The sequence below is a fragment of the Dasypus novemcinctus genome, chromosome 6 (genome assembly GCF_030445035.2).
Source record: "Dasypus novemcinctus isolate mDasNov1 chromosome 6, mDasNov1.1.hap2, whole genome shotgun sequence".
NCBI classification, from domain to species: domain Eukaryota; kingdom Metazoa; phylum Chordata; class Mammalia; order Cingulata; family Dasypodidae; genus Dasypus; species Dasypus novemcinctus.
Window position 1 is genome coordinate 17321820 of NC_080678.1, and position 18558 is coordinate 17340377.

Below are 18558 nucleotides of genomic sequence, written 5' to 3' on the forward strand. Positions count from 1 at the left end.
TAAGAGGCTGGCATTAAGGTAGCTCATCTCAGTTCCTTAGGAAGACTGAGATTTGCCCACCTAGACCAGGTAGCTTCCTTTAGTGGGTAAGGGGCACAGCAGCTGGCCAGTCATGGCCCCAGGTGTAGAGATTTTTCCCAATGGGTCCCAGCATGACCCCAATTGGGGTGACCTGCACATGTAGAAAGGAAGCAAACATCCTCAGATATGACTAATTTCCACCAAACTGCAGTGAGTTGAAACATGTCATCAGTGCTAAGGTAAAGGGAGGTGTGGTGATGTGAGCTCCAAGAAAAGGCCAGATTTTTATTCAATATTGTACTAGAAGTTCTAGCTAGGGAATTAGACAAGGAAAAAAAAAAATTAAAGTCATCCAAACAGGAAAAGAGGAAGTAAAACTTTCACTGTTTGCAGATGACATGATCCTATATTTAGAAAATTCTGAGGTATCCAGGACAAAGGTACTTGAGCCAATAAATGAGTTTAGCAAAGTGGCAGGATACAAGATCAACACACAAAAGTCAGTAATGTTTTTGTATACCAGTACTGGACAATCTGAGGAGGAAATCAGCAGGAAAATTCCATTTAAATTTTAACAAAATGACTCAAACACCCAGGTAGTAATTTAACCAAGGAAGTGTGCGACCTATATGCAAAAAATTACAAAACAATGCTAAAAGAAATAAAAAAGACCTAAACAAATGGAAAAACATTCTGTTATCATGGATTGGAAGAATAAATATGGTGAAGATGTCAATTTTACCCAAATTGTTTTATAGATTCAAAGTAATACCAATCAAAATTCCAACAGCCTACTTTACATAATTAGAAAAGGGAATTACCAGATTCATTCAGAAGAGAAAGTGTACCTGAATAGCCAAAAGAAATCTAAAAAAGAAGAGCAACATGGAAGGAATTTTACTGCCTGACCTTGAAACATATTACAAAGCTACAGTGGTCAAAACAGCATGGTACTGGCATACAGACACATTGATCAGTGGAATAGAACTGAGAACCCAAAAATAACCCTCACCTATGCAGTCAATAGTTTTTGACAAACCTACCAAGTTCATGTTAATGGGACAAAACAGTCTCTTCAACAAAGGGTGCTGGGAGAACTGGATATCTAAAACCAAAAGAAAGAAAGAGGACTCTATCTCACTCCCTATACAAGAATCAACATAAAATCTATCTAAGGGAAACGGACTTTGGCCCAGTGGTTAGGGCGTCCGTCTACCATATGGGAGGTCCGCGGTTCAAACCCCGGGCCTCCTTGACCCGTGTGGAGCTGGCCATGCGCAGCGCTGATGCGCGCAAGGAGTGCCGTGCCACGCAAGGGTGTCCCCCGCGTGGGGAGCCCCACGCGCAAGGAGTGCGCCCATGAGGAGAGCCGCCCAGCGTGAAAAGAAAGAGCAGCCTGCCCAGGAATGGCGCTGCCCACACTTCCCGTGCCGCTGACGACAACAGAAGCGGACAAAGAAACAAGATGCAGCAAATAGACACCAAGAACAGACAACCAGGGGAGGGGGGGAAATTAATTAAATAAATAAATCTTTAAAAAAAAAAAAAAAAAAAAAATCTATCTAAGACCTAAATATAAAAGCCAGGGTCATAAAACTACTAGAAGAAAATGTAGGGAAACATCTTCAAGACCTTGTAGTAGGTGGTGGTTTCTTAGACCTTACACCCAAAGTAAGCACAACAAAAGGAAAAATAGATAAATGGGACCTCCTCAAAATTAAACACTTTCGCACCTCACAGGACTTTGTCAACAGGATGAAAATGCAGCCAACGCGATGGGAGAAAATATTTGGAAATCACATGTCTAATAAGGGTTTACTATCCAGGTTATATAAAGAGATGTTTCAACTCAACAATGAAAAGACGAAAGGCCCAATTTAAAAATGGGCGAAAGACTTGAATAGACATTTGTCAAAGAAGAAATACAAATGGCAAAAAAAAAAAAAACACGAAAAATACTCAATATCACTAATGATTAGGGAAATGCAAATCAAAACTACAATGAGATAGCATTTCATACCTGTCAGAATGGGGACTATTAAAAAGACAGAGAACTACAAGTGTTGGAGTACACGTGGAGAGATAGGAACATTTATTCATTGTTGGTGGGAATGCAGAATGGTACAGCCACTGTGGAGTACTGTTTGGCAGTTCCTAAAGAAGTTGAATATAGACTTGTCATGTGACCCTGCAATACCACTACTGAGTATATACCCAGAAAAACTGAGAGCAGTGACACAGATATTTGCACACCGATGTTCACAGTGGCATTATTCATGATTGCCAAAAATTGAAAACAACTCAGGTGTCCATAAACAGATGAATGGATTAACAAACTGTGGTATATTCATACAATGGAATATTATGTAGCTGTAAGAAAAAGTGAAGTCGTGAAACATATCACAACATGAATGAGCCTGGAGGACATTATGTTGAGTGAAGCAAGCCAGACACAAAAGGACAAATACTGTCTGATTGCATTACTATGAACTAAATATATTACGTAACATATTGCATGATTTTTAAAAAATTTATATGTACCCAGTACATTTGAGAAATGTATGTTTTTAATCAACTGTGTTTTCTTTTTCTTTTAAAATTAGTTTATATTTTCAATTATTAAATGTACAAAATAAAGTTAAAAAAACAAAAACAAAAACAAAACAATCAAACTAAAAACAACAAAAAAGGAAAGACCAGTGTCTTGAAAATGGTTGAGTTGGGGGAAAGAACATGCCAGGACTCTGCAGGGTGATGCAGTGTGCCTGGACAACAAGCTCCACAGCTTTGGGGAGAAATTCTTCAGGACAATCCAATGCCTGATAGAAGAGCCAGCTCTATGCCCAAATTCTAACTCATCAAGAAGTCATGTGTTCCATAAGGAAGGGCAAAAGAGCCCGTCATATTATAGTGTTTAAAAGTAGTGTTAGGGAAACGGACTTGGTCCAGTGGTTAGGGCGTCCGTCTACCACATGGGAGGTCCGCGGTTCAAACCCCGGGCCTCCTTGACCCGTGTGGAGCTGGCCCATGCGCAGTGCTGATGCACGCAAGGAGTGCCCTGCCACGCAGGATGTCCCCAGCGTAGGGGAGCCCCATGCGCAAGGAGTGCACCCCGTAAGGAGAGCCACCCAGCGCAAAAGAAAGTGCAGCCTGCCCAGGAATGGTGCCGCCCACACTTCCCATGCCGCTGACGACAACAGAAGCGGACAAAGAAACAAGACGCAGCAAATAGACACAGAGAACAGACAACCGGGGGGGGGGGGGGGGGAATTAAATAAAATAAATAAATCTTTAAAAAAAAAAAAGAAAGTACTGTTATAGCATTTTTGTTTATGCATTAATTAAAGCAGGCACTCTCACAGATACTGGTAGTACCACTGTTCTTCTGCCCTTCTCCCAAGCAGGTGAATCCATCTCCTATTAAGAGAGTGAAAATGGCAGACACTCACTCCTCCAGACATGCCCCCACTCCCCTTACCTCAAGGGGTGGTGATGGGACATAGGTCTGGCTATTGGAATTAAAGGGGATTTTGCTAGGTGTTCTAGGAAACATTTTTTTTCCCCTGACAAACTCACAAGTAGAGTTATCTTGCCATATGATGAGGCCCCTTTCTTCCTACCTTTGAGCATGATTAGGTGAAAATGTGATTCTTGGGGTTGCTGCAGCCACTCTGTGACCAAGAGGAGAGTACTGATGTCACACCGAAGACAGTGGAGCAAGAGGGTGGTAAGGGCTGGGGTTATTGTGAACACTTCCCTCTCAACATCTTGTTATTTATAATAGTACTAAATCCTTACTGATTAAAGTGCTTTCATTTGGGTGTTTTGTAACTTGCATCCTAAGGTATCTCAATGGAAACAGCAAATGTAAAGGTCAAGGCATTGAAAAAAAAAAAGGAGCAGATTCTTGACTTCTCTTGAAAAATTGTTCTAAGGTCTGCAACATTTGGCTTATGACAATCTGGAGCTTTAGAGGGCCAGCACCTCACCCCAGAGCATGTGTTCTTTAGTTCTCCATCGTCTCCATCATTCCCCAGGACCACTGCCCCCGACTTGCCTCATGTCTCCATTGCTTTTCTGATCCCTCGAGGTATTTTACTCTGTGGCTGCTAATCTCTAATTTGGTCCCTGAGCAGGTTCACTTAGCAAAGGAAGAAATGTCTTGCAGACCACAGACTCCAGAGGGGGCTCTGACGATTTCTTCCTATATAGTAAGTGCCGAAGACATGTATATTGGCAAGTTAGTTTCTTGTAAGCAAGGTGAGTGGAAGTCCCTGTTCCAGAACCTACATCATTAGAACTGCCGTCCTCCAGTTTCTGAGCCAGCTGGGCTGAGAAGAAATGGGGCATCACTGCCCTCTTCCTACCCCACCCACCCTACCCCACCTGCCCCTCCCAGGCACTGCCCTTTGCATATCATGAGGCCATGCACAGAAAACACTGTGTGCAAACTCCTTCACCAAAGAAATGGAATTAGTAACCCTTCACATCCACAAAAGATCAGGGGCTGAGGAACAAATGCCCTATTCATTGCCATTTTATTGGTGCATTACAATGTTGCATTTCTTTCATATTAATAGAGCATGTAATTAAAATATATGATCCACAAATCTTGAACTGGCTTAGACGGATAATTATGGCTCCTGAGGATCCTTCCATAAGCTTCGTGTTATTACATCCTTTGTAGTTTTAATTACATTTTATTCAAAGCCTTCCCGTGGCCTGTCTTAGGACTTTCAATTTAATTATCCGCATTGACAATACTTTGTTCTTTGTTACTTTGTGGAGTCCTTCTGGGCCATTTATCTTTAAAGGTAAGTATTTATATTCAATGTATATTTCATGGTCCAGAGCTTTGCGTCATCATTCAATGAAGCATAAGCCTTTTGCTCCCCGCTGCTTGCTAAGGCTGGGCGTTGGTAAACCAGAGCCTAAGAAGGCAGGCTAAACCAGATTGTTTGGTAACATTGGCAAAGGGTCTTTTTTCTACATTTCTATATTTGGCTTTATGTTTTTAACACTTTGGAATTTTTATTTAGATGGGAATCTTGCTTAACTTGCCAATTTTATACAAATTTTAACCCCGGCACTAAGATTGTGTTTGGTGAATTGCTGTGGTTTCGACTTTAAAGTAAGTCCCAATTGTTTCCCAAGTTGTTTGCTAGCGTGCTGTCATTTTAAAAAACCAGTGGTTTGACGTTAGATGGAATTCAGCTCAAGCCTTCCCCTCCTCCCCCTCCACGTACAGGGTACTCATTGAGCAGCTTGTACCTGAAGCCCGTTTGGAAGGACCATGGCTGACAAGCGCTGAGCTGGGGCCCAATGAACCAGGTCTACATGAGGGGGCGCCTGCTTGGCAGGGACGAGCCCACTGCGCAGGCGGCGCTGATCAAAGATATCCCGATGCCTCTCACTAGCATGTCCAGGCCAGCACTGCTCAGCTGATTTATACAGCATCTAGGGTCTTTCAAACTGCAGTCTGTTATGCTGACTGCTGGAAAGTGACACTTCTTTGGACATCAAAGATACATGGCCTTGCAGCAGGCCCAGGAATCTGAAGAATCACAGGGTGCATTTGCTCAGATCAGAACTGGACGAAGGGAACACTCGCTGGTTGGAAAAGAATGAGCCGGCCAAGGAGCAGTGGGTGCTCCAGTCCAGACTATAAAGTGTTTGTCCACTGTTGCTGCATTTAAACAAGGCAAAGAGTGCATCCTCGATTCTTTTCGTGGACATACAACTGGAGCCCTGCCAAGCTGCAACATTATCTGCGAGGCGGGAATGGGAAACAGGCTCAGCAGCAGAGAGCACCCCCAGACTCAGCTCCTAAGGGGATCACCACTTACTGTGCGGCTGTGACTTACCTCCACTGGACCTTGGGCCGGTCACTCAGATTCCACTGAGATGAGCCCCAAGTTTTCCAGATCGGTGATTTCAAAGTTATACCACTTCATACAGAGGTCTTAAAACAGGGGGTTACAGACCGCTTTGGAAGAGGCTGAGCTACAAAACTGGCTCACAAACCTAGACTGGAAGTGGAAGAAGGATATTGTACCCAGCAGCCCCAAGACGATGGCGGTAACCCTCCCTGCCCTTGCACTCATGCATTTTATTTTCATCGTATTTGGTGGCGGTCTATGCATCTCATTTCCATTTAATATCAATGATCCAAAATGCCCTGGAATGCTAAGGCCATAGCTCTGAGTTTCAACTCCATTTCAGAGACATATGCTGTAAAAAGCTGACGATTTGGAAATTACCCAAGCCTTTGCCTCCAAGGCCAGCACCTGCAATGACATAGAGGCAGAGCTGGCATTGGGCCGGCCCCCCATACCTGTCCCACCTGTGACACCCACTTCATCTCCAAATGACCTCTGCTGCACTGGACAGCCAAGACCAAGTTTTCCAAGAGGGAGATTTTATTATGTTTTACAACCATGAAAACACAGGAAAGTGGCTGTTACAGCAAACATTTTAGAGAGAGGACGGGGCTGAGCTGCCCCCACCCTGCACCTGCAGCCTCCTTCCACACGACTCCCAGGGATTGTTCCCACTGTCCTTCCCTTGCAAATTCAAGAAAGTTGAAAGGAGACATGGAAAGCAGCGGGAACGCCGTCGGCAAATAGGAAGCAGAAGGAGAACTTTGAGAAACGACTGATGAGGAACACACTACGGAAAACCTTTTACATTGAGTTACGACGTCGGTGGAAGACTCTGTCCGAGGCTAAGTGTCCATCCTCCCAAGGTGCTCGTCATACGGGGCCTTCGGTGATTCCCTCCAGGGGCAGGCCGGGCGCGCTGTCGGCCGGGGGCCTCTCGTCTTTCTTCAGCGAGGTCGGGACTCGGAGACTGACGTAGGGTTTATGACACGCCGTGTTGGCCAGGGGAGGGTAGTGCTGCCTGTAGCAAAGGTAGGCAAAGATGAGGCCGATGACGCCGCCGACAAAGGAATCTGGGCAGGAGAGAGCAGAACCGGGGAAGTTGTTACTACTCGTTCAGACGCGGCCAATGAGCTTTTCCAGAAAGTTCTTTTCCTACCTGCTCCCGTAATTGGTTCACCTATAGGGGCCCCTGAAAGACTAAAGGAAAGAAAAGAAACCATGCCGGGTGCAAACTCCTCAAGATCACCTTTAAACGTGGCCTCGAGTCTTTATATCTTAACTCACACCTGAGCATGGTATGAAGTCAAACTTGTACTCCTCAATTCCTGATTTAAAACCAATTCTATCCGGAAGAAGAATTCAAGCCATTTAGACAGGCTCTAAATGTGCTAAGGGGTTGTAATTGCTTTTTCCTCAGCAAGTTCCCACTGCAGTCCCATGATTTTGCTGGTGTGCCTTAGAAACCCTTTGGGTGGGCTGATCTCTGCTTCGAGCAAGTGATTGGCAAACTTAGCAGATCTCTGGTGGGACGTGCCCAGTTCCTCCAAAAAGCTGAAGAGCTCCCCAAGTTGGGGGAGGGGCGTCACCTGCAGGCAAGACCCCTGTAGGCCCCTCCATCATGGGGCAGCTGCTCGCTAAGGATGGCATTCAGCTGGCACTCAATAGTGATCCCATGAAGCTAACTCACTAGAAGAGCCCTTGCGTGTGTGTGCGCGTGTGTGTGCACTTTAAACTGTGTCTACAGGTTATTCTTACCCAAAGGGTCCTAGCACAAAGGATCTCTCCTAACAAAGGAAATTCTGAATTCTTGATAGGTTTGCCTCAATGCAGAACTACCATTGTCCATTTGGAGGTTCCCACTTTCACATATATTATCTTGTTGAGTCTCATCAACCTCCATTTTAGAGAAGAAATTAAGGCTCTGCGAGGCCACCCAACCTCTCTGGCCATACCACTTGTTAATGGCAGAACTGGGGCTTGAATCACATTGAACCAGATTCTGCAGCTCTTGTGTTCCCTGGTGCTGTACTTGAACCTTGGCCTTTTTGGAAAGCCACATGGCTTTCTGTCATCCCAGCCTTCAGAGCGCAGCAGGCCCCTGGACTGAAAGGTGTGTCCACCTGAGTACAGGTGAGTTGCAAGGGTTTTCCTTAGCTATTGGTGCTTGAGGTTGCCAGGTTCCTGGAGGTTGCCAGGAAGCAGCACACCATGTTAAGGACCTCAGTTTAAATCACAAGCTAATTCCGCTGTGTCTCCTAAAGGAGACAATTTGAGTGGCTGTCAAAGAAGTGTGTCTTTCAAGAATTATGGTCTAAATGGAGTTGAAATAAGTAAACCAATAATTTATTTCATTCTTAGAGATTAGTATGTTCAATAGTTAGAGCTGTAATATAAAAATTAGAATTATGTTATAATTAATTTCTATATTAGATTATTTACATTTATAAATATTTTTTGCTATACTATTTCTTATAATTGATTATATTAAATCTAACCTGGCCTTGCACTCTCTTTTAAAATTTGTAATTTCTTTCAATCTATTTTTCCATTTATTTTACAATTTTACAATAAAGATCTGTTTAACAGCTTTTAAAAAAAGCCATTGATTACACACTTTGGGTAGATTATATGGTATGTGAATATATCTCTATAAAACTGCTTAATAAACAAATAAATAACTGTGCAAGAATAGCCAGAAATAGCAGCTATGTATGGCAGGGGAAACTGAGAGATTGAGAGGGGAAGAATTACTTTGTCTGGTTTTTTGTTTATTAATGAAATAATGAAAATGCTGTAATAATGATTGAAGTAATGAACGCACAAACTATGTGTTTATACTAAATATCATTGATTGTACACTTTGGATAAACTGTATGCTTTATTAATATCAATAAAATTGATTTGTTTAAAAAATAGGGTGGGTTGGGGGAAAAATACACCACATGTAAGATATGGACTGTTAGTAATATTTTGATGATGCTCTTGCATAATTTGTAACAAATGTATCACAGCAATGTGAGGACTTGGTGGAGGGGTGGTGTATGGGACCCCTGTATCATGTTATGCATCTTTATTTTGTAAGTTCACAACTTTTACTGTACACTTATTGTTTATGTTCATGTATGAACGATATACTTAAAAATATTTTAAAAAATCAAAGAATACTGCTTAATGCTTAGGTGTTTGCATCACACTCATCAGTCTCTTTGTAATGCTGTTATAGGTATCCTGGCTCCATCTAGCTCAATGGAATAATTTTGGAGGAAAGGGACATTATTTTTGTATGCCATTATCTTACATAGAATTGCGCCTACCTTTAGCATCTTCTTAGGCTAAAAGTAAAAGGTAAATAGCTTTAAGCTCTTTCGAAAAATTGTAGTAATTTAGCATGTATAGTTTTATTTATATACAGTAGGAAACAGGTAAAGAAGTATCAATAAATGAAAGCTCTTTCAAGTTATACATTTCTGTGAGAGCAGCAGAGATGGCGATTGCAGGCAGACCACAGTGCCCAGACTGGCAACTGGAGCCTGGACAGAGCAAATAGATGACATCATTCCCTTGCTTAAAATCACACCACTGGCAATGACTGCAGAACTCTGTGATGAAATGAGAGCCACTCAGTGTCCATTTTGGGTAGAATGTACAAGGCATGGGACTGTATAACACAGTGAACCAAGTCATGGAAGATGGACTGTGGTTAACAGTACAAATTTGAGAGTGTTCTCTCATGAACTATAACAAATGTGCGATACTAATACATAGTGTTAATAATAGGGGGGTTCTAGCAGTTTGATATGGTTATGAATTCCAAAAACAGATCTTGGATTATGTTTGTAATCTGGTCTGTACCTGAGCACGATTAAGTTATGATTAGGGCTTTGACTGGGCCACGTCATTAGGGTGTTGAGTCCCCACCCATCAAGGGGTGGAGACTCACAGATAAAAGGCATGGCAAAGGACAGAGTTGAGGGTTTCTGATGTTGGAGTTTTGATGTTGGAGTTTGATGCTGAGGTCTTAAGCTGGAGCCCCAGGAAATCAGCACAGAGAGGAAAGAGAAGCAAGCCCCGGGAAGAGAGGACCTGAGCCAGGAGAACACAGAGGAATAGAGATGGCTCCTTAGACATGGCAGACACCCCAGGGAGAGAGAGACAGAGCCGTTCACCTGATAGTCTACAGCTGACCCTGTGGAGAGAGGCAAAGTCTAGAGATCCTCATAGTCTACAGCTGACCTTGTGGAGAAAACAGAGGAGCTGAGCCCAGAGGAACCCAGGAAGCCTGAGCCCTCACAGACATCGGCAGCCATCTTGCTCCAACACATGGAAATAGACCTTGGAGAGGGAAGTACCTTATGCTTCATGGCCTGGTATCTGTAAGCTCCTACCCCAAATAAATGCTCTTTATAAAAACCAACCAATTTCTGGTATTTTGCATCAGCACCCCTTTGGCTGACTAATACAGGGGTGTATGGAAAAAATGTACTAAGTGTACACTATGGACCATAGTGATAATAGTCTGATCATGTTCTTTCATAATCTGTAACAAATGTTCCACAACAATGTAAGGTGTTGGTGGAGGGGTGATGTATAGGAAATCTGCACATTGTGCACGATTGTTTTCATAAACTCACAACTTCTCTAAAAGGAAAAAAATACAAAAAACAAAAACAGAAAAAAAAACCCAAAAAAATCACACACACTGCTTGTTGAGAATCACCCCCACCCCTGGCCTTCAAAGTGACACACCTGGCCCTGCCAAGCCCTGCCTCCTGTGCCCTTGCCCCTCTCATCTTCCACAATCACTGTCTTCCCTTCTGTTCCTCAAATACAGTTTCTTCCCCTTTCAGGGCACCACACACACTGTCCATCCCCAGGAATCTCCCCCCGCCCCTGCCTATTCAATTTCTATCCATCCTTTGGAGCTCAGTTCACATTTACTCTAGAGCAAAGCTGCACCTGGCCTCCAGGAGAGACCAGCTCTCCCCCTACACGCTTTAGGAGGCCCCCGAGGAATCAGAACGGCAAACAAAGACAAACTGTGTCACTGTGTGCTGTGTAACACTGGATTCAAACCTCCAGAGGACAGGGCTGTGTCGTCCTGCTGGCTGTCGATGCCGCAGCACGTTGCTCACAGCAGCTTTAAGTTTGTTGAGGGAAGCAGAGAATGAGTAAGGACACAATAATTCAGGATCAGATGCTGGTGGCTTCCCTCCATGACTTGCGTGAGCCCCGCCCCTCTCTGGGCCTCTGTTATACGTTGAAGGAGCACAAGGAGGCTTAGCTAAACGTTCCAGGGCTGTGATCCCCCGGGTCAGCCTCCAGAGGCCAAGCACTCCGATGGTTTGGAAACTGCCAAGGCGCATTTAGATAATAGGTCTTTGCTTTAGTTCCCAGCTGCTAAATAAATACCATGCAAAGGGCTGGCTTAACAACAGGAATGTAATGGCTGATGGTTTCAGAGGTTAGAAGGCTGACTTCCTTCTGGGGTTGGTGTCTTCTGGCTGGTGGGGGTTCCCTGGCCTTTTCATCACATGGCCATGCACGTGGCGATGTCTTCTTTCTCCTCTGGGTTCCCTCGACTTCTGGTTTCTGGATGCCCCGTGGTTTCTCTCTCCCTCTGACTTGCACTTTATTTATAAAGGACTCCAGTCATTTGGGTGAAACCTCCACCTGACTCAGTTGGGCCACACCTTCACTCAGGTAACCTCTTGAAGATCCTATTCACAATGGGTCCACGCCCACCCCAAGGCAGACCAAGCCCGAGAACATGTCCTCACTGAAGGAAGTACCCAGCTCAGGGCACCACAACCACAGCCTTGGTTAGGATCAAACGTCATTTAGAAACAAAAGTCATTCTAACTGGTCAAAGGGAGAGGCTGGATAATCGTCACTGTTTCCTCTTCATAAGGCCACAAATCTAAATGTCTGACAAACTCAGAGTGACTGCATGACAACCACGTGGTGGGAAGGCAAGGAAAGCATACCAGTGCCTGCTCGGCCCTGCTGAGGGGCCACCAGTGTAGGAGGGGAGGAGAGAGGGGTCGGAGAGGCAGGGGTGAAACCTAGGCTGCCAGGGCAGAGGACCCATCCCCACCCATCCCCACCTCCCAGCAGAGGCGCCTGGGGCCAGGGTCAGGCATCCAGCACCCACCCTGACCCCCTCCCAAGAATCTCCCATGTGGAGGAATCCCTGGGCTAAGACCCTGGAGTCCTTACCAGGGCAGGTCTGTTGGCCACTCTGAGCCTCAGTTTCCTCATCTCTCAAACGCAGATTTCAATATCCGCCTCCCTGAGCTCCGATGATGATTTAATGATATCGTGCTTCTAAATAGGATGCCACAGGTCAGGTCACAAAATAACTTAAAAAACAGGGTCTGAAGTTAGTGTCGGGACCTCTTATTCAGGCTGTCCCGTTCACATCCCACTCCAGAGTCTCCAGGTCTTCTCATCCTCCCCACTGACAGCACTCAACAGGCAGCTAGAGTTCTCATCTCTAACTAGGCCATACAATTTTTATCACCCAGTTGATTTTCGTAGTATTTTAAAACTTCAAATAGGGAAACGGACTTGGCCCAGTGGTTAGGGCGTCCGTCTACCACATGGGAGGTCCGCGGTTCAAACCCCGGGTCTCCTTGACCCGTGTGGAGCTGGCCCATGCGCAGTGCTGATGCGCGCAAGGAGTGCCGTGCCCCGCAGGGGTGTCCCCCGCGTAGGGGAGCCCCACGTGCAAGGAGTGCACCCGTAAGGAGAGCCGCCCAGCGCGAAGGAAAGTGCAGCCTGCCCAGGAAAGAAAGTGCAGCCTGCCCAGGAAAGAAAGTGCAGCCTGCCCAGGAATCGCCCACACTTCCCACTTCCCATGCCGCTGATGACAACAGAAGCGGACAAAGAAACAAGACGCAGCAAATAGACACAGAGAACAGACAACCGGGGGAGGAGGGGAAATTAAATAAATAAATAAATCTTTAAAAAAAAAAACTTCAAATAAACTTAAAAACACTTGTCATCTACAAAATCGGAAAGCAATACGAACCATGAATTCTTGAGTGGGACCTTGCGGCATAATTAATGCAATGAAATGCAATTCCTCAAGTGGAGAAGCTCTTCCCAGAGCCCGAGACTGCTAGCCTATGCAGCCGGCCAGGGCAGTTTTCCTAGTTCAAGTTCTCAAGGAGTTGCAGCCCTGTTTAGTTTTTCCTCTAACCCCAGGGAACAGCCCCAGGGACATTATTTTTATTAGTATCTAAAATGATCCACAGCAACTGCCTTTGAGCCACTTGACAACTAAACAGACCACCAGCAAATCTCACTGTTTTCTGTGAGGTGGCACCTCGTTAGGTGGATCACTGACCATTCCTAGCATGTGTTTCCTAGGCTTACTGATTTGGCAGCAGGGAGAGTAACAGCGATTCCTGCAAAGCTATGTTTTCTGTTTCACACGAGTGAAAAGTGGGATTGTGAATGCCAATGCGAGGCTGTAGGAGCCACCAGAAGTAACTCACAAGGGCAGTGGAAAGTCTATTCAAGCAGCTTTCTCAGCAAAGTCACCCGGGGCACTGTTTATTAGAAAAGCGGTGAGATCCCAAAAGTGACTTACTTTACGAGGGAGACTCTCATCAAGTGCGTCAAGTGGGCTGTTGTTATGTTAATGAAATCACATTTACCTGCTGAGGGGCTTTCATTGACAAAAAAAGCTGGCAGGGACAAGGAGGCCTTGACTGAAGCAAAGCCACCCCTTGGGACTGACTTCACCCCGACAGGATAGCGGGCGACTGGAGCGCTCAGGTGGGAGAGGGATGGCTCAGTGTCCCTGGAACATAAAATACTGCTGTTCCTTAGTCAGCATTGCGGTCATTCATCTGACACAGGTGTGCTGCACACCTGTCAGCTCTCAGGTGTGGTGTCTGGCCCTGGGGTGCACAGCTGACCAAAACGGACAAGTCCCTGCCTAATACGAAAATGAAATGAAGTAATGACGGCTCCTCAGGACAAGCCCGATGAAGGAGCAGTGCAGGGGTCTGTGAGGCTGCACAGCAGGCGACCTGGCCTCGGCTGGAGCAGGAAGGGTCCAGGCTAAGACCAGAAGGAGAAGCAAGTGCTAACCAGAAGTGGACAAGTGAAGGCAGGGAAGGAACCCGCTGCCTTCCAGGCTTAGGGAATAGAAGGCAAATTTGGCCAATTTAAGAAGCTGAAAGAAGCCCCATCTTTTAACAAGAGAGGTGGTTTCTTCATAGGATTGTAGGACACGAACCAACCAGACATCTACCCTGGTCGGAGACAAATGTCCTCAGGTGGCCTTTGGGGCTCCGCTGAGCTCTTAGTATGCGTTAGGACCCACCACGCTCTGGGCCACCACCTGTGCATCCATTAGCCTCACTCATCCCACTCTGGGTTCTATCCTATCTCCAAGTCCATCTCTCTCCAAGGCATCGCCAGGTCACTCTGCTGAATCAGGCCACCTGGGTTTGAAACTGTCCTTGTAAAATGAGGAAAACCCCTCCCGCTTCTCACGAGGTCAAAGTTCAGGAAAGCACCTCCCCTGGGCCTGGCATGCTGAGATGCCTGGGGGGTGCCGCAAGGCTTCTGAAGATGTGCTGTCAACTCCCTGGGAGGGACATGTCCCAAGCTGTCACCATGGCAACACTGAGCTGGCTGGACTCGAGACCCCGTGTGCCTTGGGCTCCAAGACCTAACACGAACAGCTCCAGCAACTCAACAACCCCACATGATTATTGTTGTTCTTTTTCTTTTTTCCAGTGATTCTATTAGCAGTGAATCTTCCTGCTTTTGTAACTTTGAGTTTCTGTGAAAGAACTGATAGAGCACAAGGGATGCCTCACTCCTTACCATGCCTCAGCAGAGCACACGCCAGGGCACGAAGGCACAGCGACATCATGAATGAACAAGAGAATGAATGAATCTTTAAAGTGTAATTTTTTAAAATTCATTTTTAAAAGGAAAGAACGTGCAAATAAGGTTAATGTTAGCAAAGTCAGAGTAAAGAGAATATACTAGTAAGAAAGGAAGATGACAGTCAAAATCATTCAACACATATTCACCTACTATATACCCTGTGAACAAAAGAGACAAAAGTTCCTGCCCACACGGGGCTTATGTGGTAGTGCAGTGGTCAGCAAACCATGCAAACCCATTTATTTACATATCGTCTACAGCTCTTTCATGCTATCATGGTTGAGCTGTGCAGTTGTGACAAAGCCGAAAACATTCACAACCTGGCCCTCTACAGTGGATGGGGGCAGCTAATACCTCCATACCCAATGAATTAGTTTGTTAGAAGGTGGCCAATGGAAAAGGCGGGAGGAACAGGGAGTCTGGGGAGTGGCTGCTATTTTAAATGGCATGCTAGCATAAGAAGTCCTTGCAGGATGGTGACACTTGAGTCAAGATTAAAGGAAGGGGGGAGGGAAAGAGGCATGCCTGCATCTGGGATAAGAGCGCAGGAAATGCTTTGCCAGGGCAAAGGCCCTGAGGTGGGGTGGGCCTGGAGGTTTAAGGAACAGCAACTGGGGGAGCTTGAGCAAGGAAGAAATAATGTCCAAGAGGTGCTGAGGAGGTGGGGTGGGGGTGGGGGTGGCTACTGCAGGACTTGGGTTTTGATGCTGGGTGAAATGGGGAGTCACTGAGGATTGTGGCACAGAGTAACAAGTGCTGACTCATGGTTCTGAAGGTCTGCTCTGGCTACAGGGATGGGAACAAAGGTGGAAGGAGGATGTTTCCGCCTCCCAGCTGCTGAAGCCAATACCATGCAATGAGATGCCTTAAACAACAGGGGTGACAGGCTCACAGTTTTGAGGTTAGGAGAAATCCAAAATCAAGGCATCATCAAGGCGAAGTTTTTTCCCAGAAAACTGGTGTTCGGCAGTGGGTGGCTGCCAGCAATTCTGGGTCCTTGGTTGTTCTGTCCATGGCTAGTGCCCATGGTAGCCTTTCCGGGCCTCTCCTTTTTCTTCGGGTTTCCATTGACTCCAGTTTCTGGCTTTCTCCCTCTCTGTGGCCTTCCCTACAGAGCCTTCAGTAATAGGATTAAGAGCCATCCTGATGCAGTTGGGGCACATCCTAACTGCAGTCACCTCATCAAACGGTCCTGTTTACAAGGTTGCACACTCAAGAGGAAGGTATTAAGATTAAGAACACATTTTTCTGGGGTAGATAATGCCAAGCCATCAGCTGGAGAGGCTGGGAGACAATAGCCCAGATGGCAAATGATGGTGCCTTAGACCAGGGCGGGGAGACGCAGCTGGATTTTGGAAATAATTAGAATATACCACCAATAGGATAAGCCAGAGAAACTAGAGAAACTGAGAGGAGTCGTCCCCAGAGTAACATGAAGTAAAGCTGTCAGTGAGTCCTGGGAACAAGAACCGCCCCTCTTCCCTGAGAACTAAGCAACGGAGGAAACACCAAGGGCAGAGGCAGGAGGTCCTGAGGAGGAAAGCCTCTTTCACGACCAACGCCCCCATCCCGTGGTCCCGACTGAAGGCGGAGGGCCCTGGGGCTGCCCGCGCCCTCCTGAGGTGACGCGGTGGTTGCCGAGATGGGCAGACGCACGTGCACGGTCAAGGCCTGGAGGGTCCCGAGAGGAAACGGCGTTTTGTAGCTGACGGTAAACGTGTGTGTGCACCCCGCCACTCGAGCAGCGACTGAGGAGGAAAAGGGAGGAGGCTTCAGCTCACTGGGGACTGAGGCAGGCAGGAGGAGCCCCTCGGTGGTTTCATTCTACGCAGAGCTGGTGGGCTTTTGGTATGAACAGTAATACAGTTCCCTGGGCTCTTTTACAGGTCACTTCATCTAGAAATTCTCGAGATGGCTTCTGGCAGCCCCAGGGAGACCTGGTGAGCGTGTGTGTGTCCCTCATCCACGTGTGTGTGTGTATATATGTGTATGTGTGTGTGAGAGAGACATAGAGAAGGACACGCACAGAGACAGAGGAGAGACAGAGATATAGAGAGAGATACGGAGAGAAGGGAGAAAGAGAGGAGAAAGAGAAAAGGGAGAGAGAAAGAGAGACAGAGGGCAGACAGAGAAACAGAGGTTCAGAGAGGAGAGAAGAGAGAGGAGGAGGCAGAGAGAGAACTCCAGAGTGAGTTGTGCACTGTGGGAAGCCTTTGCGCCTCAATGAGATGAAAGGGTTTCTCCTGAGGAAACAGCCTCTGCCGGGCTGTTTGGAAGTATAAGCCTTTGGTGGCACATGCAAAGTCCAACACAGTGTCTAGCCCCCATCTGCAGGCGTGATAATCTCCTAAAATCTGATAACACCACAAAAATTCAGTTGAGATCACAAACCCACCACAACCCAGTCAAGGAAATGTGGAGAAACAGTGGCGGCCATCTTGAAAACTCCAGCTGCGTCCAGAAATGGCTTCTGTGCCTGACAGGCACAAGTTCCACCCTCAGCTCGGGTGTGTGAACTAACGACTGTTTCTTTCCTTGATACTTGTTCTTCTGGATTACATTCAGATAGGTATGCTTTCTTAAAATGAACACCACACAGGCACCCGGGGCTGCTTAAAATGACCTATGTCATTGAAAGCCACACATATATGGGATCACCTGAGAAAGGTCTGGGTCCAGAAATGGACTGGAAAGGGAGCTGGGTGGGAAGGCTCATTATTATAGCTAGTGATGGAGCAAACAGCACATTCCTGTCATTCCCAGATAGAACTGTCCACTGACCGAAACCCTAGGCACACAGGATTGTGAGTCGAGGCAGCGGCCAGCTGAATGGCATGCTTTGCTCTTTCTCAGCATTTGTTTTCCCCAGTGTGAGAATTCTATAAGACTTCACGCATGAAAACACACGGTCATCCCGCAGGCGGGGCTCTTTGCCAGGCACCGGGCTTTCTAGTTAGCATCACGTGTGAAACTCCCCGGCGCCCAATGGCCCTGAAAGGCAGCGTGCCTCGCCGGCACAGGGAAAGTTTGGCAAACACAGACTTAAGTGTCCATCCTGCTGGTTGATTTCTGGAGTCTTCTGCTGAATGTGCCCCTTGCGCCTTCTAGGCCCTGGCCTCTGCCCCCTACATCGTTCCCACCTAATGAAACAATAGACTTGTGTGCTTGGAGTGGAGCTGGGGAGGTGGACAGGATCAGGGGAGGGGTGCTGCTGGAAGAAAATGAGACAGAGAGCCACGCTGGTGGAGAGAGGAAGGCATTGAGATTACGTGCTATTTACTGAGCTGAACATGTAATCAAGTCCTTGAATATACCTCCCCATTAGGCACAGTTACTTAAATCAAAATGAAAATGGAGTCATAAAAGCCTCATAATAGTGATGTTGTGAACTCAAGTCCATAATGAGGGGAACTCGGCTTTTGCTGCTGCCTGGGGGGCTCCACATGGATTCTCAGTGGATTTTCAGTGTGATGGATGGCCCCCGCCCATGGATGCTGGACGGCTCGGTTCACCAATGAACGGTGATGCTATTTATCTCAATCAGGTGTCCCGCCTTAATGGCCCACCTCCACAGGAGTCGACAGCCTTGCCATCCATCCACTTCTCCAAGGTGGGAACCTTGGAGGCCTCCTGGGTTGCTCTTTGACTTGTGTTGAATAAGTACATTTTCCCACCCTAGAACGTTGCTGCTCCTTAACTCATAACAAGGGAAAGGAAGATATTGCTAAGGCACAAGGCAGATCAG

At 46.5% G+C, this 18558-nt stretch overlaps 1 protein-coding gene across 1 annotated transcript in view; it reads right to left on the bottom strand.

Moving 5' to 3' along the window:
- Positions 1-4542: 4542 nt before the first annotated feature.
- Positions 4543-18558, bottom strand: part of PLPP4 (phospholipid phosphatase 4) — a 132457-nt gene continuing 118441 nt past the window's right edge. Inside the window, exon 7 of the mRNA XM_058299606.2 lies at positions 4543-6973. Coding sequence (XP_058155589.1) covers positions 6774-6973 — 200 coding nt within the window. The 3' untranslated portion in view covers positions 4543-6773. The remainder of the gene's footprint in view (positions 6974-18558) is intronic.